General features: G+C 48.8%; 1 protein-coding gene across 1 annotated transcript in view; it reads left to right on the top strand.

Annotated features, from left to right (window-relative positions):
* LOC135034577 (protein kinase C delta type-like) overlaps window positions 1-27,786 on the top strand; it is a 112,724-nt gene that overhangs the window by 27,582 nt on the left and 57,356 nt on the right. The window contains exon 3 of the mRNA XM_063954271.1: window positions 16,154-16,324. Within this exon, the coding sequence (XP_063810341.1) occupies window positions 16,154-16,324 (171 nt within the window). The remainder of the gene's footprint in view (window positions 1-16,153; window positions 16,325-27,786) is intronic.

The following is a 27,786-nucleotide window of genomic DNA, read 5'->3' as shown; positions in this document are numbered from 1 at the left end:
AGTGACAGGACACAGGGGTGTGACACAGTGACAGAACATGGGGGCTAACACAGTGACAGAACACAGGGGGGTAACACAGTGACAGGACACAGGGGGGTGACAGTGACAGAACATAGACAGGGGTTCTGACACAGTGACAGGACATGGGTGGTGACACAGTGATAAGACAGGGGGGGTGACATAGTGACAGGACATGGGGGGTGATACGGTGACTTTGACAGAACACTGGGGGGAGAGACACAAGACTGGGACAGAACACAGAGAGGAGGGGGGGTAACACAGTATGAAGAGAGCGGGAGACCCCTCCCCTCATGATTACAAATGAGTCCCTTGTGTCCACACCTCCTGGAATCCACAATGCACCACTGCTATTGGCTCGGGTGTAGTACTGGTGACCGGCGGTCTCCTGACCGCCGGTCACCTTACCGACGCCGGGATCCCGGCAGCATACCGACGCCGGGATCCCGGCGGGGAGGGGCGAGTGCAGCAAGCCCCTTGCGGGCTCGCTGCGCTCGCCACGCTGCGCTCGCCACGGCTCGGTGGCGACCTGCGGTCGCCACGGGTTCTATTCCCGCTCTATGGGTGTCGTGGACACCCACGAGTGGAAATAGTCCCTGTTGGTCGGCATGCCGACCATCGGGATAGTGAGCCGTCGGGCTCACGGAGGAGGTCATGTGACTGTCGGTCAGCTGACCGGCGGTCACATGAGTACCACCCATTGGCTCATATTCTGGTGCATGCTGGTGCTGGAGGACACAGGCGCCACAGACTGGAGTGGTAACTAACTATTATTATTATTATTATTATTATTATTATCCATACGCGCACGCAGGGGGGGTTTCCGAGTACCTAGAAACCCCCCTGCCCTCCGATCCATCAGTGTTGCCATCCGTTTTTATTTTTTTAAACGAGGAGAAGCTTATAAAGCATCTCCCTCCTCCTTACATTGTCCGAGTGACAGTGAGAACCTGGCTGCTGCCTGCCTGTAGGGGGAGCTGCAGCGGAAGCGCAGCTCCTCTCAGGCAGTTCAAGGGGCCATGAGACAGAGCTACGTGAGGCAGTGGCTGCTGTCTTTGGCTCTGGCTCCCACTGTAGTTTGTGAGTAGTATAAGGTGAGGAGGGGGTTTTGTTTACTGTCAATGGGTGTGTGTATTGTTATGTAAATGTTTAGTGTGTGTGTAATAATGTATGTGTAGTGTGTGTTTGTGTAACTATGTATACATACCTCCCAACATGACCCTCTCCAGGAGGGACAGAATGCTCTACTCCTGGACTTCCCTCTTCATTTATAATTACCATCACCTGTGCTGAAACACCTTTCTTATCCATTACCCTGTTCAAAACAGGTGCCAGCAATTATAAATGAAGAGAAAAGTCCAGAAGCAGAGCATTCTGTCCCTCCTGGAGAGGGTCATGTTGGGAGGTATGTGTATATATGCTGTATGCATGTGTACTGTGTGTGCATGTATACTGTGTATGTACAGTATGCTGTGTGCATGTATTGTGTGTGTGTGTGTGTGTGTGTGTATGTATGCTGTGTGCATGTATACTATGTATGTACAGTGTGTGTGTGTGTGTGTGTGTGTGTGTGTGTGTGTGTGTGTGTGTATGCTGTGTGCATGCATACTATGTATGTGTATGTTTGCATGTATACTGTGTTAGTATGTATGTATACTGTGTGTGTGTGTATGATGTGTGCATGTAAACTGTGTATGCATGTATGCTGTGTACAGTATGTGTGTGTATGTCTATGTACAGATGTTCTGTGTGTGTGTGTGTATATGTATGTGTGTGTGTATATATATATGTGTGTGTGTGTGTGTGTGTGTGTGTGTATATGTATGTATGTATGTATGTGTGTATATATATATATATATATATATAATATATATATATATATATATATATATATATATATATATATATATATTATTTCTCTGACGTCCTAGTGGATGCTGGGAACTCCGTAAGGACCATGGGGAATAACGGCTCCGCAGGAGACTGGGCACAATTAAAGAAAGCTTTAGGTCACCTGGTGTGCACTGGCTCCTCCCACTATGACCCTCCTCCAAGCCTCAGTTAGATTTTGTGCCCGGCCGAGGTTGGATGCACACTAGGGGCTCTCCTGAGCTTCTAGAAAGAAAGTATATATTTAGGTTTTTTATTTTACAGTGAGACCTGCTGGCAACAGGCTCACTGCAGCGAGGGACTAAGGGGAGAAGAAGCGAACCTACCTGCTTGCAGCTAGCTTGGGCTTCTTAGGCTACTGGACACCATTAGCTCCAGAGGGACCGACCGCATGGAACTGGCCTTGGTGTTCGGTCCCGGAGTCGCGCCGCCGCCCCCCTTACAGAGCCAGAAGCAAGAAGAGGTCCGGAAAATCGGCGGCAGAAGACATCAGTCTTCACCAAGGTAGCGCACAGCACTGCAGCTGTGCGCCATTGCTCCTCATACACACTTCACACTCCGGTCACTGAGGGTGCAGGGCGCTAGGGGGGGGCGCCCTGAGCAGCAATAAAAAGACCTTGGCTGGCAAAAATACCACAATATATAACCAGAATCCAGAAAAAAGCGGGAGAATAGTCCACGAAAAAGGGGCGGAGCTATCTCCTTCAGCACACTGGCGCCATTTCTCCCTCACCGCTCCGCTGGAAGGAAGCTCCCTCCTGCAGTCTACACTACAGAAAAGGGTAAAAAAGAGAGGGGGGGCACTAAATTTGGGCGCAGTATATATAACAGCAGCTATAGGGGACATAATTCAGTTGTCCCTGCATTATATAGCGCTCTGGTGTGTGCTGGCATACTCTCACTCTGTCTCCCCAAAGGGCTTTTGTGGGTCCTGTCCTCTGTTAGAGCATTCCCTGTGTGTGTGCGGTGTGTCGGTACGGCTGTGTCGACATGTTTGATGAGGATAATGAGGTGGAGGCGGAGCAGTTGCATATAGAAGGGATGTCACCCCCTGCGGGGCAGACACCTGAGTGGATGGACTTATGGAAGGAATTGCGTGCACGCGTCGACTCCTTACACAAAAAATTTGACGACATGCCAAATGCGGGACAGCCGGCTTCTCAGCTCGTGCCTGTCCAGGCGTCTCAAAGGCCATCGGGGGCTCTAAAACGCCCGCTACCTCAGATGGCAGACGCGGATGTCGACACGGATACTGACACCAGTGTCGATGACGATGAGTCTAGTCTAATGTCCACTAAGGCCATTTGTTGCATGATTGAAGCAATGAAAGAGGTGTTACACATTTCTGATATAAACCCAGGTACCACTAAAAAGGGTATTATGTTTGGGGAGAAAAAACTACCCATAGTCTTTCCCCCATCAGAAGAATTAAATGAAGTGTGTGAAGAAGCGTGGGCTTTCCCTGATAAAAGATTGGTAATCTCTAAGAAGTTACTTATGGCGTTCCCTTTCCCGCCAGAGGATAGGTCACGTTGGGAAACACCACCTAGGGTGGATAAAGCGCTCACACGTTTGTCTAAAAAGGTGGCACTACCGTCTCCGGATACGGCCGCCCTCAAGGAGCCTGCTGATAGAAAGCAGGAGGCTATCCTGAAGTCTGTATATACACACTCAGGCATTATACTAAAGGTGGCCATCCACTACTCAGACTTGTCTGAACTGCAGATCTCATCAGATTTCTCTTGAGCTCTCCCGGGAGCTTCCCGGGAATCGGATCTGACCCTGGGCTTAATTTTCACTACATTCACTTCAGATGTATCTGATGCGATCTATCATGTGTCAGATCGCATCAGATATATCTGATGCACACATGCTACATGCGATTGATCTGATGCTGCTGCTGCCGCTGTTCCCCCTCTTGGTGGGTGGGAGTGGCCAGGGAGATGCCAGTCAAGTGACGCTTCAGATGAATCTGATCAGATACATCTGAAGAAAAAAAAACAATCCGATGTGCACCTGATTTCTTCAGATTCCGATAAATAGTTGGGGCAGCCTCAGAGATTTGTAGTTCAGACAAATCTGACACGGGAGTGCGCATCGGATCGGAAGAGCCATCCGATGTGACATTTTTCTTCAGATTTGACGGTCAGATGCGTCGAAATCTGAAGAAAACTGTCCAAATCGGACTAGTGGATGGGGGCCTTTAGACCTGCTATTGCGTCAGCGTGGATGTGCAGTGCTGCCGCTGCGTGGTCAGATTCCCTGTCAGAAAATATTGACACCCTAGACAGGGACACTATTCTGCTAACCATAGAGCATATTAAAGACTCAGTCTTATACATGAGAGATGCACAGAGGGAGATCTGCCGGCTGGCATCTAAAATAAGTGCACTGTCCATTTCTGCTAGGAGAGGCTTATGGACTTGCCAGTGGACAGGGGATGCAGATTCAAAAAGGCACATGGAAGTTTTGTCTTATAAGGGTGAGGAGTTATTCGGGGATGGTCTCTCGGACCTAGTTTCCACAGCAACTGCTGGGAAGTCAGCATTTTTACCCCATGTTCCCTCACAGCCTAAAAAGGCGCCGTTTTATCAAGTACAGTCCTTTCGGACTCAGAAAAACAGGCGTGGAAAAGGCGGGTCCTTTCTGTCCAGAGGCAGAGGTAGGGGAAAAAGGCTGCAACAAACAGCAGGTTCCCAGGAGCAAAAGTCCTCCCCCGCTTCTTCCAAGTCCGCCGCATGACGGTGGGGCTCCACAGACGGAGCCAGGTACGGTGGGGGGCCGCCTCAAAAATTTCAGCGATCAGTGGGCTCGCTCACAGGTGGATCCCTGGATCCTGCAAATAGTATCTCAAGGGTACAAACTGGAATTCGAGGCGTCTCCACCCCACCGGTTCCTAAAATCTGCCTTACCGACAACTCCCTCAGGCAGGGAGGCTGTGCTAGAGGCAATTCACAAGCTGTATTCCCAGCAGGTGATAGTCAAGGTGCCCCTACTTCAACAAGGACGGGGTTACTATTCCACACTGTTTGTGGTACCGAAACCGGACGGTTCGGTGAGACCCATTTTAAATTTGAAATCCTTGAACACTTACATAAAAAAATTCAAGTTCAAGATGGAATCGCTCAGGGCGGTTATTGCAAGCCTGGACGAGGGGGATTACATGGTATCCCTGGACATCAAGGATGCTTACCTGCATGTCCCCATTTACTATCCTCACCAGGAGTACCTCAGATTTGTGGTACAGGATTGCCATTACCAATTCCAGACGCTGCCGTTCGGACTCTCCACGGCACAGAGGGTGTTTACCAAAGTAATGGCGGAAATGATGATACTCCTTCAAAGAAAGGGAGTTTTAATTATCCCGTACTTGGACGATCTCCTAATAAAGGCGAGGTCCAAGGAGCAGTTGTTGGTGGGAGTAGCACTATCTCAGGAGGTGCTACACCAGCACGGTTGGATTCTGAATATTCCAAAATCACAGCTGGTTCCGACGACACGTCTACTGTTCCTGGGTATGATCCTGGACACAGTCCAGAAAAAAGTGTTTCTCCCGGAGGAGAAAGCCAAGGAGCTGTCATCTCTAGTCAGAGACCTCCTGAAACCGAAACAGGTATCGGTGCATCACTGCACGCGGGTCCTGGGAAAGATGGTGGCTTCTTACGAAGCAATTCCTTTCGGCAGGTTCCATGCCAGAATTTTTCAGTGGGACCTGTTGGACCAGTGGTCCGGATCGCATCTTCAGATGCATCGCCTGATAACCCTGTCTCCAAGAACCAGGGTGTCTCTGCTGTGGTGGCTGCAGAGGGCCCATCTTCTAGAGGGCCGCAGATTCGGCATACAGGACTGGGTCCTGGTGACCACGGATGCCAGCCTTCGGGGCTGGGGGGCAGTCACACAGGGAAGAAACTTCCAAGGACTATGGTCGAGTCAGGAGACTTCCCTACACATAAATATTCTGGAACTAAGGGCCATTTACAACGCCCTAAGTCAGGCAAGGCCTCTGCTTCAAAACCAGCCGGTACTGATCCAGTCAGACAACATCACGGCAGTCGCCCATGTAAATCGACAGGGCGGCACGAGAAGCAGGATGGCAATGGCAGAAGCCACAAGGATTCTCCGATGGGCGGAAAATCACGTACTAGCACTGTCAGCAGTGTTCATTCCGGGAGTGGACAACTGGGAAGCAGACTTTCTCAGCAGGCACGACCTCCACCCGGGAGAGTGGGGACTTCATCCAGAAGTCTTCACGCTGATTGTAAATCGATGGGAACGTCCACAAGTGGACATGATGGCGTCCCGCCTAAACAAAAAACTAGAGAGATATATTGCGCCAGGTCAAGGGACCCTCAGGCGATAGCTGTGGACGCTCTGGTGACACCGTGGGTGTACCAGTCAGTTTATGTGTTCCCTCCTCTGCCTCTCATACCAAAGGTACTGAGAATAATAAGAAAACGAGGAGTAAGAACAATACTCGTGGTTCCGGATTGGCCAAGGCGAGCGTGGTACCCGGAACTTCAAGAGATGATCTCAGAGGACCCATGGCCTCTGCCGCTCAGACAGGACCTGCTGCAGCAGGGGCCCTGTCTGTTCCAAGACTTACCGCGGCTGCGTTTGACGGCATGGCGGTTGAACGCCGGATCCTGAAGGAAAAGGGCATTCCGAAGGAAGTCATTCCTACGCTGATTAAAGCCAGGAAAGGTGTAACTGCAAAGCATTATCACCGCATATGGCGGAAATATGTTGCTTGGTGTGAGGCCGAAAAGGCCCCAACAGAGGAATTTCAACTAGGTCGATTTCTGCATTTCCTACAAACAGGAGTGACTATGGGCCTGAAATTAGGCTCCATTAAGGTACAGATCTCGGCTCTGTCGATTTTCTTCCAGAAAGAACTGGCTTCATTGCCTGAAGTTCAGACGTTTGTGAAGGGAGTGCTGCATATTCAGCCCCCGTTTGTGCCTCCAGTGGCACCTTGGGATCTCAACGTGGTGTTGAGTTTCTTAAAATCACATTGGTTTGAGCCACTTAAGACCGTGGATCTAAAATATCTCACGTGGAAAGTGGTCATGTTATTGGCCTTGGCTTCGGCCAGGCGTGTGTCAGAATTGGCGGCTTTGTCATGTAAAAGCCCTTATCTGATTTTCCATATGGATAGGGCAGAATTGAGGACTCGTCCCCAGTTTCTTCCTAAGGTGGTATCAGCTTTTCACTTGAACCAACCTATCGTGGTGCCTGCGGCTACTAGGGACTTGGAGGACTCCAAGTTACTGGACGTAGTCAGGGCCTTGAAAATTTATGTTTCCAGGACGGCTGAAGTCAGGAAAACTGACTCGCTATTTATCCTGTATGCACCCAACAAGCTGGGTGCTCCTGCTTCTAAGCAGACTATTGCTCGCTGGATTTGTAGCACAATTCAGCAGGCGCATTCTGCGGCTGGACTGACGCATCCTAAATCAGTAAAAGCCCATTCCACAAGGAAGGTGGGCTCATCTTGGGCGGCTGCCCGAGGGGTCTCGGCTTTACAACTTTGCCGAGCTGCTACTTGGTCAGGGGCAAACGTTTGCAAAATTCTACAAATTTGATACCCTGGCTGAGGAGGACCTGGAGTTCTCTCATTCGGTGCTGCAGAGTCATCCGCACTCTCCCGCCCGTTTGGGAGCTTTGGTATAATCCCCATGGTCCTTACGGAGTTCCCAGCATCCACTAGGACGTCAGAGAAAATAAGATTTTACTCACCGGTAAATCTATTTCTCGTGGTCCGTAGTGGATGCTGGGCGCCCGTCCCAAGTGCGGATTGTCTGCAATACTTGTACATAGTTACTGTTAACTAAAGGGTTATTGTTGAGCCATCTGTTGAGAGGCTCAGTTGTTTTCATACTGTTAAACTGGGTATTGTATCACGAGTTGTACAGTGTGATTGGTGTGGCTGGTAAGAGTCTTACCCGGGATTCAAAATCCTTCCTTATTATGTCAGCTCGTCCGGGCACAGTGTCCTAACTGAGGCTTGGAGGAGGGTCATAGTGGGAGGAGCCAGTGCACACCAGGTGACCTAAAGCTTTCTTTAATTGTGCCCAGTCTCCTGCGGAGCCGCTATTCCCCATGGTCCTTACGGAGTTCCCAGCATCCACTACGGACTACGAGAAATAGATTTACCGGTGAGTAAAATCTTATTTTAGATAGATATATATATATATATATATATATATATATATATATATATATATATATATATATATATATATATATATATATATATATATATATATATATATATATATTATACACATACATACATACATACATACATACATACATACACACACATCTTGTGCAGTGTGCTGGCTGCTCAGTTACAAACACACACACACACACACGTACGGAAACCCCCCCCCCCCCCATGAAAATCCTGCGTTTGCCACTGTTATCCTTTATTTATATGGCACCACAAGGGTTCCGCAGCGCCCAATTACAGAGTACATAAACAAATAATCAAAACAGGAAAACAGCAACTTACAGTTGACGACAATATAGGACAAGTACAGGGTAAATAAATATAGCTACATCAGCACATGAATAAGTATCAGGTGGCAGAAGACTGCTGGAGTTGATGCAGTTGAAGATTATTAAAGTAAGAAAAAGGATAAGCACATGAGGGAAGAGGACCCTGCTCGTGAGAACTTACATTCTAAAGGGTAGTGGTGACACAGATGGGGTACATAGCGAGGGTGGAACAGAGGGTTAGGATGAGATTTGGCTGGGTTTGGTGAAGAAGTGGTTTTTGAGAGCCCATTTGAAGTTTTGTAGAGAGGTGGAGAGTCTGAGGGGGAGAGGTAGGGAATTCTAGAGAAGCGGTGCAGCACGTGAAAAATCTTGTTGGTAGGAGTGAGAGGAAGTAATCCGTAGGCAGGAGAGTCGGATGATGTTTAATGCCAACAAATAGTTCTGAAAAGAACTCGGCAATACAGCAGATGTTACAGCAGAATGAAACTGGGTACCATGTGACTTGTGGGTGTTGTGCCCCATTCCCTCCCTCTGCCCAGTGACCTGAGCTGCTGCACAGCACTTGGAGCCACGACCACCTGATCAGGATGCAGTGTTTCTATCTTCTGCGCTGCCTGTCTGTGTCCTTGGCGGCCACAAGAGCGCGTTTCCTCTAGTGCACTAATGCCCGCAACTGGGGGCTTCCTGGCAACCGAGAAGAAGCCAGCCATAGCAGCAAGATGAGGCGCTGCGGAGCGAGAGGGTGTGGAGCTTGCTGCAATCTCACTGGAGGGTGGGGTTTGGTTTGTTGAAGTCTGGCCATCCCGCTGTTCTATAACTATAGAAGAGGTGACCATTTTATTATTTTCAGTAAATTGTATGTCGTGGTTCATACAGCTGCCGTAGCCGCTGCCTGTGTACAAGGGCATAGCTACCATAGGTGCAGGCACTGCAGCTGCTATGGGGCCCAGAGCTGAGAGGGGCCCACCTTCCCTGTCAAAGTTACATGTGTTATATAAATTTTTCACCATTGGGTGGTACGCAGGGGTCCTTTCAAACTTTTTCCTTGGGGCTTGCAATATATCTAGGTATGCACATAGACCTGCTTATTGTAGTGTGGTATAAAATTAACTGGAGGGCATTCTAATGTTCTATAATATGAACCGGAGCACAATAATGAGGCATAATATGAACAGGGAGCACTATATATCATAATGTGAATTTGGGGTACTGTGCAGCATAATGTTTACTGGCAGCTCTGAAATGTCACATAGGGTGACCTAAAGCACTACTGCGATTCATAAAAAGACCAAGGGTACTACTATGGGGCATAACATTAAATAAGGCTCTACTATGGTTCAGAAAATGAACTAGGGCACTATTACAGGGCATAAACTTAACAACTTCTGCAGAGAAGTGTCTCTCTAGAAGCATTGGGATGGGGCATCTTCAAAATGTTGCTATGGTGCCCACAAAGTTCTGGCTATGTCCCTGCCTGTGTGACAAGCACGGCGGCATCAGGCAGCAACAGTCATGTACAAAAGCAGTGACGCAGAGCAGGGAGAGTGCCTCTCCAGCTCGGCGCCTACCTGCTCTGCATTCCTTTGCTGAGTGGGTAGCGCCAGGCCTGACCAAATGCCACAGTAGAGCTTACAACTCAATACTGGAGGGGATTGGAACAGGACAGGGGCATTATGTCATATATAGGGTATGTCTGTATCATGGATGGGTGCATGGAAAGCACACGGCTGCCCTTTATCCTCATCTGGTCTCCTTCATAATGACCTCTCACTATACTCAGCACCAGTGGCAGGTGTGTGCAGCGCCCATTCACCTCTGCTACACAGAACAGCAGTGACCAGACCTCCCCAATTACCCCACAACATGGACAATGCAATGTAATCAAGACTAACATATCTTACTTTCTCTGACGTCCTAAGTGGATGCTGGGACTCCGTAAGGACCATGGGGAATAGCGGCTCCGCAGGAGACTGGGCACAACTATAAAGAAAGCTTTAGACTACTGGTGTGCACTGGCTCCTCCCACTATGACCCTCCTCCAGACTTCAGTTAGAATCTTGTGCCCGGCTGAGCTGGATGCACACTAGGGGCTCTCCTGAGCTCCTAGAAAGTAAGTATATTTAGGTTTTTTATTTTACAGTGAGATCTGCTGGCAACAGACTCACTGCAGCGAGGGACTAAGGGGAGAAGAGCGAACCTACCTAACTGGTGGTAGTTTGGGCTTCTTAGGCTACTGGACACCATTAGCTCCAGAGGGATCGACCGCAGGACCCGACCTTGGTGTTCGTTCCCGGAGCCGCGCCGCCGGCCCCCTTACAAAGCCAGAAGCAAGAAGTGTTCCGGAAAATCGGCGGCAGAAGACTTCAGTCTTCAACAAGGTAGCGCACAGCACTGCAGCTGTGCGCCATTGCTCCTCATGCACACCTCACACTCCGGTCACTGATGGGTGCAGGGCGCTGGGGGGGGGGGGGGGGGGCGCCCTGAGGGCAATATAAGACACCTTGGCTGGCAAATCTACATCATATATAGTCCTAGAGGCTATATAGATGTAAAAATACCCCTGCCAGAATTCCAGAAAAAGCGGGAGAAGTCCGCCGGAAAAGGGGCGGGGCCATCTCCCTCAGCACACTGGCGCCATTTTTCCCTCACAGCTCCGCTGGAAGGAAGCTCCCTGGCTCTCCTCTGCAGTCTGCAAGCTGCAGAAGGGTAAAAAAGAGAGGGGGGGCACTAAATTTAGGCGCAGTATATATATATATATATATATATATATATATATATATATATATATATATATATATATAAATAAAAAGCAGCTATAAGGGAAAACACTAATTTATAGTGGGATCCCTGTGTTATATAGCGCTCTGGTGTGTGCTGGCATACTCTCTCTCCCCAAAGGGCTTTGTGGGGTCCTGTCCTCTGTCAGAGCATTCCCTGTGTGTATGCGGTGTGTCGGTACGGCTGTGTCGACATGTTTGATGAGGAGGCTTATGTGGAGGCGGAGCAGATGCCTGTAAATGTGATGTCACCCCCTGCGGGGTCGACACCTGAGTGGATGGTGCTGTGGAAGGAATTACGCAACAGTGTCGACTCCTTGCATAAAAGGTTTGACGACATACCTATTGTGGGACAGCCGGCTTATCAGCCTGTGCCTGCCCAGGCGTCTCAAAAGCCATCAGGGGCTCTAAAACGCCTGCTACCTCAGATGGCAGACACAGATGTCGTCACGGATACTGACTCCAGTGTCGACGACGATGAGACTAATGTAACTTTCAGTAGGGCCACACGTTACATGATTGAGGCAATGAAAAAATGTGTTGCACATTTCTGATGTTACCCCCGGTACCACAAAATAGGGTATTATGTTTGGAGAGAAAAAACTACCAGTAGCTTTTCCTCCATCTGAGGAGTTACATGAAGTGTGTGAAGAAGCGTGGGCTTCCCCTGATAAGAAACTGGTAATTTCTAAGAGGTTACTAATGGCGTACCCTTTCCCGCCAGAGGATAGGGCACGTTGGGAAACATCCCCTAGAGTGGATAATGCGCTCACACGCTTGTCAAAGAAGGTGGCACTACCGTCTCCGGATACGGCCGCCCTGAAGGAATCTGCTGATAGAAAGCAGGAGGCTATCCTGAAGTCTATATATACACACACAGGTGTTATACTGAGACCAGCTATTGCTTCAGCATGGATGTGCAGTGCTGCAGCTGCATGGTCAGATTCCCTGTCAGAAAATATTGATACCCTAGACAGGGACACTATATTGCTAACCGTAGAGCATATTAAAGACGCACTTTTATACATGAGGGATGCACAGAGGGATATTTGCCGGCTGGCATCCAAAATTAGTCCATTTCTGCCAGGAGAGGGTTATGGACTCGGCAGTGGACAGGAGATGCAGATTCCAAAAGGCACATGGAAGTTCTGCCTTATAAGGGTGAGGAGTTGTTCGGGGATGGTCTCTCGGACCTCGTTTCCACAGCAACAGCTGGGAAGTCTACATTTTTACCCCGTGTTCCCTCACAGCCAAAGAAAGCACCGTATTATCAGGTACAGTGCTTTCGGCCCAATAGGGGCAAGCGGGTTAAGGGCGCGTCCTTTCTGCCCAGAGGCAGAGGTAGGCGAAAAAAGCTGCAGCATACAGCCAGTTCCCAGGAGCAAAAGTCCTCCCCCGCTTCTTCTAAGTCCACAGCATGACGCTGGGGCTCCACAGGCGGAGCCAGGTACGGTGGGGGCTCATCTCAAATATTTCAGCAATCAGTGGGCTCGCTCACGGGTGGATCCCTGGATCTTTCAAATAGTATCTCGGGGGGTACAAGCTGGAATTCGAGACGTCTCCCCCCTGCCGTTTCCTCAAATCTGCCTTACCAACCACTCCCTCAGGCAGGGAGGCAGTGTTACAGGCAATTCACAAGCTGTATTCACAACAGGTGATAGTAAAGGTACCCCTACTTCAGCAAGGACGGGGTTACTATTCCACAATGTTTGTGGTACCGAAACCGGACGGTTCGGTGAGACCCATTTTAAATTTGAAATCCTTGAACACATATATAAAAAAATTAAAGTTCAAGATGGAATCGCTCAGGGCGGTTATTGCAAGCCTGGACGAGGGGGATTACATGGTATCACTGGACATCAAGGATGCTTACCTGCATGTCCCCATTTACCATCCTCACCAGGAGTACCTCAGATTTGTGGTACAGGATTGTCATTACCAATTCCAGATGTTGCCGTTCGGTCTATCCACGGCTCCGAGGGTCTTTACCAAGGTAATGGCCGAAATGATGATACTCCTTCGAAAGAAGGGAGTTTTAATTATCCCGTACTTGGACGATCTCCTGATAAAGGCGAGGTCCAGGGAGCAGTTGTTGGTCGGGGTAGCACTATCTCGGGAGGTGCTACAACAGCACGGCTGGATTCTAAACATTCCAAAGTCACAGCTGGTCCCTATGACACGTCTACTGTTCCTGGGGATGGTTCTGGACACAGAACAGAAAAAAGTGTTTCTCCCGGAGGAGAAGGCCAAGGAGCTGTCATCTCTAGTCAGAGGCCTCCTAAAACCAAAACAGGTGTCGGTGCATCACTGCACGCGGATCCTGGGAAAGATGGTAGCTTCCTACGAAGCGATTCCATTCGGCAGGTTTCATGCAAGAACCTTTCAGTGGGACCTGTTGGACAAGTGGTCCGGATCGCATCTTCAGATGCATCGGCTGATAACCCTGGCTCCAAGGACAAGTGTGTCTCTGCTGTGGTGGCTGCAGAGTGCTCATCTTCAAGAGGGCCGCAGATTCGGCATACAGGACTGGGTCCTGGTGACCACGGATGCCAGCCTTCGAGGCTGGGGGGCAGTCACACAGAGAAGAAACTTCCAAGGACTATGGTCAAGTCAGGAGACTTCCCTGCACATAAATATTCTGGAACTAAGGGCCATTTACAATTCCCTAAGTCAGGTAAAACCCCTGCTTCAAAACCAGCCGGTACTGATCCAGTCAGACAACATCACGGCGGTCGCCCATGTAAACCGACAGGGCGGCACGAGAAGCAGGACGGCGATGGCAGAAGCCACAAGGATTCTCCGATGGGCGGAAAATCACGTGTTAGCACTGTCAGCATTGTTCATTCCGGGAGTGGACAACTGGGAAGCAGACTTCCTCAGCAGGCACGACCTCCACCCGGGAGAGTGGGGACTTCATCCAGAAGTCTTTCAAATGATTGTAAACCGTTGGGAAAGGCCACAGGTGGACATGATGGCGTCCCGCCTAAACAAATAGCTAGAAAAGTATTGCGCCAGGTCAAGAGACCCGCAGGCGATAGCTGTGGACGCTCTAGTGACACCGTGGGTGTACCGGTCGGTTTATGTGTTCCCTCCTCTTCCTCTCATACCAAAGGTACTGAGGATAATAAGGAGAAGAGGAGTAAGAACTATACTCATTGTTCCGGATTGGCCAAGAAGAGCTTGGTACCCGGAACTTCAAGAAATGATCTCAGAGGACCCATGGCCTCTACCGCTCAGACAAGACCTGCTGCAGCAGGGGCCCTGTCTGTTCCAAGACTTACCGCGGCTGCGTTTGACGGCATGGCGGTTGAACACCGGATCCTGAAGGAAAAGGGCATTCCGGAGGAAGTCATTCCTACGCTGATTAAAGCTAGGAAAGAAGTAACCGCAAACCATTATCACCGCATATGGCGAAAATATGTTGCGTGGTGTGAGGCCAGGAAGGCCCCAATGAAGGAATTTCAGCTGGGCCGTTTCCTGCACTTCCTACACTCAGGGGTGACTATGGGCCTTAAATTGGGTTCCATTAAGGTCCAGATTTCGGCTCTATCGATTTTCTTCCAGAGAGAACTGGCTTCACTACCTGAAGTTCAGACTTTTGTTAAGGGAGTGCTGCATATTCAGCCCCCTTTTGTGCCTCCAGTGGCACCTTGGGATCTCAACGTGGTGTTGGATTTCCTAAAGTCACATTGGTTTGAGCCACTGAAAACCGTGGATTTGAAGTATCTCACGTGGAAAGTGGTCATGTTGTTGGCCTTGGCTTCGGCCAGGCGTGTATCAGAATTGGCGGCTTTGTCATGTAAAAGCCCTTATCTGATTTTCCATATGGATAGGGCAGAATTGAGGACTCGTCCCCAGTTTCTCCCTAAAGTGGTATCATCTGAACCAACCTATCGTGGTGCCTGCGGCTACAAAAGACTTGGAGGCTTCCAAGTTGTTGGACGTAGTCAGGGCCCTGAAAATCTATGTTTCCAGGACAGCTGGAGTCAGAAAGACTGACTCGCTCTTTATCCTGTATGCGCCCAACAAGTTGGGTGCACCTGCTTCAAAGCAGACTATTGCTCGCTGGATCTGTAGTACGATTCAGCTTGCACATTCTGCGGCTGGACTGCCGCATCCTAAATCAGTGAAAGCCCATTCCACGAGGAAGGTGGGCTCTTCTTGGGCAGCTGCCCGAGGGGTCTCGGCTCTTCAACTTTGCCGAGCAACTACTTGGTCGGGGTCAAACACGTTTGCTAAATTCTACAAGTTTGACACCCTGGCTGAGGAGGACCTAGAGTTTGCCCATTCGGTGCTGCAGAGTCATCCGCACTCTCCCGCCCGTTTGGGAGCTTTGGTATAATCCCCATGGTCCTTACGGAGTCCCAGCATCCACTTAGGACGTCAGAGAAAATAAGAATTTACTCATCGGTAATTCTATTTCTCGTAGTCCGTAGTGGATGCTGGGCGCCCATCCCAAGTGCGGATTGTCTGCAATACTTGTATATAGTTATTGTTTAACTAAAGGGTTATTGTTGAGCCATCTGTTGAGAGGCTCAGTTGTTATCATACTGTTAACTGGGTATTGTATCACGAGTTATACGGTGTGATTGGTGTGGCTGGTATGAGTCTTACCCGGGATTCAAAATCCTTCCTTATTGTGTCAGCTCTTCCGGGCACAGTATCCTAACTGAAGTCTGGAGGAGGGTCATAGTGGGAGGAGCCAGTGCACACCAGTAGTCTAAAGCTTTCTTTATAGTTGTGCCCAGTCTCCTGCGGAGCCGCTATTCCCCATGGTCCTTACGGAGTCCCAGCATCTACTACGGACTACGAGAAATAGAATTACCGGTGAGTAAATTCTTATTTTATTCATTCCAGGCATTTGTGCTTCCATTCTCTTATCTCCTGACACAGAATGTTATCATTAGTTACTGTATGAGCCATACCTCTTTCCTCCGGCTTCTGTAACGTCTCTCTGTACCGTACAGGTGTTACTGGCATCTGACACTGTCACCAGAAGGCAGCTTGCAGTGAAGGTCATTAAGAAAAGAGTTGTGGTGGAAGAAGATATGATAAGATCTGTGCTGGTGGAGAGAGAGGCACTGCAGGCTGTCAGGGCGCCCTTTGTCGTCCGAGGGCTTTTTGCCTTCCAGACTGAGGTAAGTTCATGTATATTTCTACTAACCCTCTTGGTCTTGGTTTATACTGTTCCTGGGAATAAAAATCTATAAGCAGTCGTTTATTAAGAAGCACTGCATAATTGGTTTACCAATATAATAACCACTTAATAATACATTAATAGTAATATATAATAATTGTATTCAACAATATATGGCCATACAGAACAGTAAAATTAATGTGGACTCGTACACATAAAAAACCCATCTGTGCTATCTGAGGGAGGCAGGGGGATCGGCTTTGTCTGCTATTCCCACAACAGTGGATGTTTACACAGCTCAGCTTTTTCTATATGAAGCGTACAATAAGAAGTTTATCAGACTCCATATATGCTTAGCCCCCGGCTTGCGCTACTTAAGGAAGGTAGGAGGGTCGGCTTTGCTTCTTACCCACAACAGTTTATACAGTCCAGTTTTCCTGCATGATGCTTTTAATGTGAGTGACTTGGGGCCTTATTCAGGTTTGTTAGCAAACCAAAATAAATAATTAATGGGCAAAACCATGTGCACTGCCGGTGGGGCAGATGTAACGTGTGCAGAGAGATTTAGATTTGGGTAGGATGTGTTCAAACTAAAATCAAACTTGCAGTGCAAAAATAAAGCAGTCAGTATTTACCCTGCACAGAACCAAATAACCCACCCAAATCTAAATCTCTCTGCACATGTTATATCTGCCTCCCCTGCAGTGCAACATGTTTTTGCCCATTAATGTGCACTGTGCTAACCAATGCCAGATTAAGGTCCATATGGGCCTGGAGCTGAAATTTAGGAAGGGCCTATTGTGTGCCTCGGCAGGAGGTGTAACAAGCGCTGCAGTGGTGTGACTAGTGATGTGGGGGTGTGATCAGTGTGGTGTGGGTGTGGTCTAAATAGGAGGTGTGGCCTATGCCTTGTGAGTGACAGTCACCACTTACTAACAGACACTACTTACTGACACACACACACACACACACACACACACACAACACAAAGCTTACTGACACAATCACCACTTACTGACAGACACTATTTACTAACGCACACACTCACAACACAAAACTTACCGACACAGACACTTACTGATAGATATTACTGACTGACACACACGCACAACACAGATAAACTTACTGACACAGACATTACTTACTGACACACACACAACACAATACTTATACCGCTCTCACATCACAATGCCGGGTCCCACCTGGGAATTGGAAATGGGTCCATTCCTGGGTGGGACCCGGCATTTGACCCTACACACCGCCAATCCGACCCGGCAATTTGCCGGTTCGGGTTGCCATCTGTGGGCGGAGATGGAGTCGGCATCAGGTGCAGAGGCAGTGCTGGGAGATGAGATCATCCCTATGCAGTGAAGGGGTCCCGGGTTGCATCGACCTGGGTGACCCGTTCACACTGCACCAGACCTGGTATTTAACCCGAGAATAACCCTTCTTTATTCCCGGGTTGAATTACTGGGTCAGGCAATCCGAAATTCGCCCATGACCCCTTTCACAACACACATCGGAACGTGTCGACCCAGCAATATACCCAGTCTATACCAGGTTATTTTTGCGGTGTGAAAGGGGTATTACTGACACAGACACCCACCACTTACTGACAGACACTACTTACTGACACACACACACACAGTACAAAACCTACTGACAAACACTACTTACTGACACACACAAAACTTACTGACACAGACACCATGCAAAATGTACTGACACAAACACTACTTACTGACAGACACTTCTTACTGACACCTGTGGTGCACACAGCATTTTTTTCTCAGTGGTACTGTGCCTGCGTGCCGTGGGCGTGGTCACATGTCATTAAGGCAGTGGTTTCCAAACTTTTTTGAATCACGGTGCCCTAGAATATCAGAATTTTTTCACGGCACCCCTAGGCCAAAAATTTCTTATTGAGAACTTTAGAAAGAAATATTACATTAAGTAGATCGGGTTTATAGGTCATCCTTAGGGTCAGTTGTGTGGTAAGGGACAAGATTTGCTTCTGTTTAGCCACATATTTTATAACTGGCAGCCACCAGCACTGGTTTTGCCTATTATATTGACCATGAATAATTTGAATTGGTCCTGGACCACCAACCCAGGGCACCCCTGCAAGTGTCCCAAGGCACCCCAAGGAGCCACGGCACACAGTTTGGGAACCTCTGCATTAAGGGATGTAACCATGTGACACTAGGTGAAGTGGTTATATATTATGTGAATCCATGGCACAGACACCGCCTGTCCCTGCGGACTACAGAGACAAGGACAGCAGGATGTGACACTTGTTATAGAATAAAAAATATTATATATAAGATGTGTACCCAGCACTCATCCTGTTATGATGTGAATATTTGCTCCAGTGCCCTACTTCGGTTTTTCAAGCTGTGGACACAGTACAATGAGGCAGCACTCCCGAGTCTTGCTGGTGCAGTAAGATTTATTTAGTAAGATTCTGGATCAATAAATCTTACTGCACCAGCAAAACTTGGTAGTGCCGCCTTATTGTACTTGTGGGGAGGGGTCCCGACCATTAGTTACTCACCGGGGTGTAGTATGAGTTGCCAGCGGCTGGGTCCCCGGCGGCCAGCATACCGGCGCCGGGATCCAGACTGCCGGCTTCCCAACAGCAAAGTGAGCGCAAATGAGCCCCTTGCGGGCTCAGTGGCGCGCGTAAGCGCCACGCTATCCTCCCTCCAGGGGGTTCGTGGACCCCCAAAAGGGAGAAAAGGTGTCAGTATGCCGGTTGTCAGGATTCTGGCGCCGGTATACTGTGCGCTGGGATCCCAACAACTGGTATACTGAATACCACCCACACACCGGTGGCCCGGCACCCCATCGTCACTTTTTCTCTGCCAGTCTGCCAGGTGTGGGAGTGTGATGACATCACCTTCATGCTTCCAGCAGTCCTTTTCCTGGAAAAGGAAGAAGGTTCTGGCGGCGCCTCCGAGCAAGATCTAGGAGCTTGGTGGTGGTGTTTTACAGTGTGGCGGGGGTATGGCGTACTGGCGGACACATTCTTAATGGTACGCCATACCGGAGCGTACTGCCACACTTGCAGGACTGACTAACACACAATCACAACGCAAAACATTTTGACACACACGACACAACACAAAACTTACACAGACACACACACACACACAGAATGCAAAACTTACTGACACAGACACAATGCAAAACTTACTGACACTACTTACTCACACACACACACACACACACACACACACACACACACACGCAAAACCTACTGACACTACTTACTGACAGACACTACTTACTTAGCGACACACACACACCCCCCCCCCCCCCCCCCTTCAAAACTTACTGACATAGACACCACTTACGTAGCAGACCTCGGGGCCTGGTGTGGGCTGCTACTCACATGGTTTGCATGCCCCCTCAGCTCTGACATCCAGGGACCCAGCTCTCCTAAAAGACAGCAGCCTCCTGTCAAGACCCTTCCCCTCTTTCAACGTTATTGTTGGGAAGCTGCAGCAGGAAAGGTATGCTGCAGCAAAAACATTTACGTTTGGATGGACAAGGGGCGGGGCTTCTGATGGGTTCGGGGGCGGAGCCTCGGAGATATCTCAGAGGCTCCGCCCCCATGCCCATCTGAAGCCTCGCCCATCAAAACATGATTGCTTTTGCTGCAGCATACCTTGCCTGCTGCAGCTTTCCAACAATAACATGCCTCATGAAAGAGGGGCAGGGTCTTGACAGGAGGCTGCTGTCTCGTAACTATTTACGTGGCTCCGCCCCCTTGCCCGTCCGAAGTCCCGCCCCCTTGCCCGTCCGAAGCCCCGCCCCTTGCAACACAAAGCGGTCAGGACACAAGCTGACCAGTTTGGTGTGGGGGTGAATGGGCAGCCGGAGGTGAGTGAGCTGATGTATGTGCTGACAGGAAATGTTTTTTTTCCTGCCAGCACTGGCTACTGCCTGCACTGCAGGGAGGTCTGTGGGCCTATTTTCAATGGGGGGCTTGGAGCTGCAGCTCCATCCGCCCCATTGTTAATCCGGCCATGGTGCTAAGAAACCTGAATAACCCCCCTAACACTATAAAAAAAGTAACTAATCCTCCGTGTAGCATAAAGGAGCTAAACTATATTAACAACTTTTACTCATGATGAACTTTTGAAAGGTCTATACATTGCCAGCTAAGGTTTATCGCCAAGTGTTTGTTTCTTCCTGGGAATCCTCACGTACTGGAGCAGATGCTATTTCTGGGCATCTTTCCATCTATAATAATAATACTAAGATGACTTTTATGTAGAAAACAATTTTATGTAGTACTTTTATTATAGAATTATACCTCTACTCTATTACACACTGCATCTGTAATTCAGCACATATGTTTAAGCTGACTAAAAAAATCTCACCCTGTATTTTGTGGTTGGATTTGATGCAGACAATGCACAACCCACAGGAAATTCAGATATTCTGTCTCTATCCATCGCATCAAATAATTTACTCATTAGCAAATTTATTAATATACCCTATAATTATAATTTATCACCGCAATAAGAAATTGAAGACTGGCGGCATGTATTAAAAACTTGCAGCATAGTTGCCTACATACTTGCCTACCTGACCCTCTCCAAGAGGGAGAAAATGCTCTGTTCCTGGACTTTCCTGGTAATGTATGATTGCCATCACCTGTGGTGAGCTAGTTAATTGATAAGAAAGGAGTTTCACCACAGGTGATGGCAATCATACATTACCAGGAAAGTCCAGGAACAGAGCATTTTCTCCCTCATGGAGAGGGTCAGGTAGGCAAGTAAGGTTGCCTACCCTCCCTCATTCCAGAGGAGACTCCCTAAAATAGCAGCAGTCTCCCTGACTCCCTGAATAGACCAAGAATCACCCTGATTACACCTAACCTCCATTATGCAGCTGTTACATTCTTGGGGGGGAGGAAATCAGAGATACATACAGTACATTCAAATGGGATCATCAGAGCCATTTCCCTTTATTGGTTACAGTATACAGTGGCAAACGCAGGATTTCTAGAGGGGGGTTTCCAAATATGCTCCACAATCTCCCACTGTGCGGCACATTGGAGCAAGTGCGGGAGTCTGGGGAAGCAGTAGATGATCCTAGTAACGACCTGGACATTAATGTAAACATTGGTCTTTTTATACACTGGAAACTGTATAGAAGACAGTATTAATATTTAACACTATAGATGGTCTATAGTATAGGCTGTGTCAAACATTTACATAATATAAATAAATAGTCAGGAAATTTTAAACATACCATAATAAATACACAAACATAATAGAACCAGTACTCTACTTTCTAAGCACACATTCTCCCACCTCATGGTCTCTTCTTCCTGGTAGCTACTGTAAACGTCGATTTACATACAGCACTAAAAGCAACACTTTAAAAACACATTAAATACACTTTAAAATGGAGCTGCTGCGGCCGCTGTGATCAAACCTTAGCATTCGTACTTTTTACTCCGCTAGCGTACAAAGCCCCGTACTGTGTACGTACTTTGGGTACAAATGCCGCGCTGGCTGTACAAAGTAGACTCAGTGCGTACACACCCAAAGACACGCCGTGAGCACTCTGCAGCTACACGTGTGACTGAAATACACTTTTCTCTAACGTCCTAAGTGGATGCTGGGGATTCCGTAAGGACCATGGGGAATAGCGGCTCCGCAGGAGACTGGGCACAAAAGTAAAGCTTTAGAACTACCTGGTGTGCACTGGCTCCTCCCCCTATGACCCTCCTCCAAGCCTCAGTTAGATTTTTGTGCCCGAACGAGAAGGGTGCACACTAGGTGGCTCTCCTGAGCTGCTTAGTGAAAAGTTTAGTTTTAGGTTTTTTATTTTCAGTGAGACCTGCTGGCAACAGGCTCACTGCATCGAGGGACTAAGGGGAGAAGAAGCGAACTCACCTGCGTGCAGAGTGGATTGGGCTTCTTAGGCTACTGGACATTAGCTCCAGAGGGACGATCACAGGCCCAGCCATGGATGGGTCCCAGAGCCACGCCGCCGGCCCCCTTACAGAGCCAGAAGACAGAAGAGGTTCGGAAAAACGGCGGCAGAAGACGTCCTGTCTTCAACAAGGTAGCGCACAGCACTGCAGCTGTGCGCCATTGCTCTCAGCACACTAAACACTCCGGTCACTGAGGGTGCAGGGCGCTGGGGGGGGGCGCCCTGAGACGCAATAAAAACACCTTGGATGGCAAAAAATGCATCACATATAGCTCCTGGGCTATATGGATGAATTTAACCCCTGCCAGAATACATAGAAAAACGGGAGATAGGCTCCGCCCCCTTATCGGCGGCCTTATCTCCTCAGCACACTGGCGCCATTTTCCCTCACAGCTCCGTTGGAGGGAAGCTCCCTGGCTCTCCCCTGCAGTCACTACACTACAGAAAGGGTTAAAAAAGAGAGGGGGGGGGGCACTAATTACGCGCAGTATTAAAGATACAGCAGCTATAAGGGGAAAAACACTTATATAAGGTTATCCCTGTATATATATATATATATATATAGCGCTCTGGTGTGTGCTGGCAAACTCTCCCTCTGTCTCCCCAAAGGGCTAGTGGGGTCCTGTCCTCTATCAGAGCATTCCCTGTGTGTGTGCTGTATGTCGGTACGTTTGTGTCGACCTGTATGAGGAGAAAAATGATGTGGAGACGGAGCAGATTGCCTGTAATAGTGATGTCACCCCCTAGGGGGTCGACACCTGAGTGGATGAACTGTTGGAAGGAATTACGTAACAGTGTCAGCTCTGTATAAAAGACAGTGGTTGACATGAGACAGCCGGCTACTCAGCTTGTGCCTGTCCAGACGTCTCATAGGCCGTCAGGGGCTCTAAAGCGCCCGTTACCTCAGATGGCAGATATAGACGCCGACACGGATACTGACTCCAGTGTCGACGGTGAAGAGACAAATGTGACTTCCAGTTTGGCCACACGTTACATGATTGAGGCAATGAAAAATGTTTTACACATTTCTGATAATACGAGTACCACCAAAAAGGGGTATTATGTTCGGTGAGGAAAAACTACCTGTAGTTATCCTGAATCTGAGAAATTAAATGAGGTGTGTGATGATGCGTGGTTTTCCCCCGATAACAACTGATAATTTCAAAAATTTTATTGGCATTATATCCTTTCCCGCCAGAGGTTAGGGTGCGTTGGGAAACACCCCCTAGGGTGGATAAAGCGCTCACACGCTTGTAAGAACAAGGGCTCTACCCTCTCCTGAGATGGCCGCCCTTAAGGATCCTGCTGATAGAAAGCAGGAGGGCATCCTAAAAGGTATTTACACACATACTGGTGTTATACTGCAACCAGCAATCGCCTCAGCCTGGATGTGCAGTGCTGGGTTGGCGTGGTCGGATTCCCTGACTGAAAATATTGATACCCTAGATAGGGACAGTATATTATTGCCTATAGAGCATTTAAAAGATGCATTTCTATATATGCGTGATGCACAGCGGAATATTTGCCGACTGGCATCAAGTCTAAGTGCGTTGTCCATTTCTACCAGTAGAGGGTTATGGACACGACAGTGGTCAGGTGATGCGGATTCCAAACGGCATTTGGAAGTATTGCCTTATTAAGGGGAGGAGTTATTTGGGGTCGGTCTTTCAGACCTGGTGGCCACGGCAACAGCTGGGAAATCCACGTTTGTACCCCAGGTCGCCTCTCAACATGAGAAGACGCCGTATTATCAGGCGCAGTCTTTTCGTGGGCAAGCGGGCAAAAGGTTCCTCATTTCTGCCCCGTGACAGAGGGAGAGGAAAAAGGCTGCAGAAATCAGCCAGTTCCCAGGAACAGAAACCCTCTCCCGCCTCTGCCAAGCCCTCAGTATGACGCTGGGGCTTTACAAGCAGAATCGGGCACGGTGGGGGCCCGTCTCAATGAATTTCAGCGCGCAGTGGGCTCACTCGCAAGTAGACCAGTGGATCCTTCAGGTGATATCTCAGGGGTACAAATTGGAATTCGAGACGTCTCCCCCTCACAGTTTCCTAAAGTCGGCTTTACCGATGTCTCCTTCTGACAGGGAGACAGTTTTGGAAGCCATTCACAAGCTGTATTCCCAGCAGGTGATAATCAAGGTACCCCTCCTGCAACAGGGAACGGGGTATTATTCCACACTGTTGTGGTACCGAAGCCGGACGGCTCGGTGAGACCGATTCTAAATCTAAAATCTTTGAACACTTACATACAGAGGTTCAAATTCAAGATTGAGTCACTCAGAGCAGTGATTGCGAACCTGGAAGAAGAGGACTACATGATGTCTTGGGACATCAAGGATGCTTACCTTCATGTCCCAATTTACCCTTCTCACCAAGGGTACCTCAGGTTTATGGTACAGAACTGTCACTATCAGTTTCAGACGCTGCCGTATGGATGGTCCACGGCACCCCGGGTCTTTACCAAGGTAATGGCCGAAATGATGATACTCCTTCGAAGGAAGGGAATTTTAGTTATCCCTTACTTGGACGATTCCCTGATAAGGGTAAGATCCAGGGAACAGTTGGAGGTCGGTGTAGCACTATCTCAGGTAGTGTTGCGGCAGCACGATTGGATTCTCAATATTCCAAAATCGCAGCTGATTCCGACGACTCGTCTTCTGTTCTTAGGGATGATTCTGGACACAGTTCAGAAAAAGGTGTTTCTCCCGGAGGAGAAAGTCAGGGAGTTATCCGAGCTAGTCGGGAACCTCCTATAACCGAGCCAAGTCTCAGTACATCAATGAGATGGTTCTGGGAAAAATGGTGGCTTCCTATGAAGCAATCCCATGCGGCAGATTCCACGCAAGAACTTTCCAGTGGGACCTGCTGGACAAATGGTCTGGGTCGCATCTTCAGATGCATCAGCGGATAACCCTGTCACCAAGCACAAGGGTGTCTCTCCTGTGGTGGTTGCAGAGTGCTCATCTTCTAGAGGGCCGCACATTCAGGACTGGGTCCTGGTGACCACGGATGCCAGCCTGCGAGGCTGGGGAGCAGTCACACAGGGAAGGAATTTCCAGAGCTTATGGTCAAGCCTGGAGACATCACTTCACATAAATATCCTGAAGCTAAGGGCCATTTATAATGCTCTAAGCTCAGCAAGACCTCTGCTTCAAGGTCACCCGGAGTTGATCCATTCGGACAACATCACGGCAGTCACCCACGTAAACAGACAGGGTGACACAAGAAGCAGAAGGGCAATGGCAGAAGCTGCAAGGATTCTTCGCTGGGCGGAAAATCATGTGATAGCACTGTCAGCAGTATTCATTCCGGGAGTGGACAACTGGGAAGCAGACTTCCTCAGCAGACACGACCTCCACCCGGGAGAGTGGGGACTTCACCCAGAAGTCTTCCACATGTTTATAAAACTCGACAAGTATTGCGCCAGGTCAAGGGACCCTCAGGCAATAGCTGTAGACGCTCTGGTAACACAGTGGGTGTACCAGTCAGTGTATGTGTTCCCTCCTCTGCCTCTCATAACCAAGGTACTGAGAATTATAAGATGGAGAGGAGTAAGCACTATATTCGTGGCTCCGGATTGGCCAAGAAGGACTTGGTAACCGGAACTTCAAGAGATGCTCACGGAGGATCCGTGGCCTCTACCTCTAAGAAGGGACCTGCTCCAGCAAGGACCCTGTCTGTTCCAAGACTTACCGCGGCTGCGTTTAACGGCAGGGCGGTTGAACGCCGGATCCTGAAGGAAAAAGGCATTCCGGATGAAGTCATCCCTATCCTGATCAAAGCCAGGAAAGATATAACCGCAAAACATTATCACCGCATTTGGCGAAAATATGTTGCGTGGTGCGAGGCCAGTAAGGCCCCGACGGAGGAATTTTCAACTAGGTCGATTCCTACATTTCCTGCAAACAGGAGTGTCTATGGGCCTGAAATGGGGGTCCATTAAGGTTCAAATTTCGGCCCTGTCAATTTTCTTCCAAAAAGAACTAGCTTCAGTCCCTGAAGCTCAGACGTTTGTGAAAGGGGTACTGTATATACAGCCTCCTTTTGTGCCTCCAGTGGCACCTTGGGATCTAAATGTAGTTTTTGGGTTCCAAAAGTCACATTGGTTTGAACCACTTAAATATGTGGAGTTAAAATATCTCACATGGAAAGTGGTCATGCTGTTGGCCTGGGCCAGGTGCGTGTCAGAATTGGCGGCTTTATCCTGTAAAAGCCCTCATCTGATTTTCCATTCGGACAGGGCGGAATTGAGGACTTGTCCTCAGTTTCTCCCTAAGGTGGTTTTCAGCGTTTCACCTGAATCAACCTATTGTGGTGCCTGCGGCTACTAGGTACTTGGAGAACTCCAAGTTGCTAGACGTTGTCAGAGCCCTGGAAATATAGGTTTCCAGGACGGCTGGAGTCAGAAAATCTGACTCGTTGTTTATTCTGTATGCACCCAACAAGCTGGGTGCTCCTGCTTCTAAGCAGACTATTGCTCGTTGGATTTGTAGTACAATTCAGCTTGCACATTCTGTGACAGGCCTGCCACAGCCAAAATCTGTAAAAGCCCATTCCACAAGGAAGGTGGGCTCATCTTGGGCGGCTGCCCGAGGGGTCTCGGCTTTACAACTTTGCCGAGCAGCTACTTGGTCAGGAGCAAATACGTTTGTAAAATTCTACAAATTTGATACCCTGGCTGAGGAGGACCTGGAGTTCTCTCATTTGGTGCTGCAGAGTCATCCGCACTCTCCCGCCCGTTTGGGAGCTTTGGTATAATCCCCATGGTCCTTACGGAGTCCCCAGCATCCACTTAGGACGTTAGAGAAAATAAGAATTTACTTACCGATAATTCTATTTCTCGTGGTCCGTAGTGGATGCTGGGCGCCCATCCCAAGTGCAGATTGTCTGCAATACTGGTACATAGTTATTGTTACCAAAAAATCGGGTTATTGCTGTAGTGAGCCATCTTTTCTAGAAGCTCCTCTGTTATCATGCTGTTAACTGGGTTTAGATCACAAGTTATTATGTGTGATTGGTGTGGCTGGTATGAGTTTTACCCGGGATTCAAAATCCTTCCTTATTGTGTACGCTCGTCCGGGCACAGTATCCTAACTGAGGCTTGGAGGAGGGTCATAGGGGGAGGAGCCAGTGCACACCAGGTAGTTCTAAAGCTTTACTTTTGTGCCCAGTCTCCTGCGGAGCCGCTATTCCCCATGGTCCTTACGGAGTCCCCAGCATCCACTACGGACTACGAGAAATAGAATTATCGGTAAGTAAATTCTTATTTTCTCTTACGTCCTAGAGGATGCTGGGGACTCCGTAAGGACCATGGGGTATAGACGGGCTCCGCAGGAGATAGGGCACCTAAAAAGAACTTTGACTATAGGTGTGCACTGGCTCCTCCCTCTATGCCCCTCCTCCAGACCTCAGTTAGATCTTGTGCCCAGAGGAGAATGGGTGCACTGCAGAGAGCTCTCTAGAGTTTTCTGTGGAAAAATAATTTTGTTAGGTTTTTTATTTTCAGGGA

This window comes from Pseudophryne corroboree, chromosome 2 (assembly GCF_028390025.1).
Source record: "Pseudophryne corroboree isolate aPseCor3 chromosome 2, aPseCor3.hap2, whole genome shotgun sequence".
NCBI lineage: Eukaryota > Metazoa > Chordata > Amphibia > Anura > Myobatrachidae > Pseudophryne > Pseudophryne corroboree.
The sequence above is the reverse complement of the archived record's forward strand: the minus strand, read 5'-3'. Positions and strand labels throughout refer to the sequence as shown.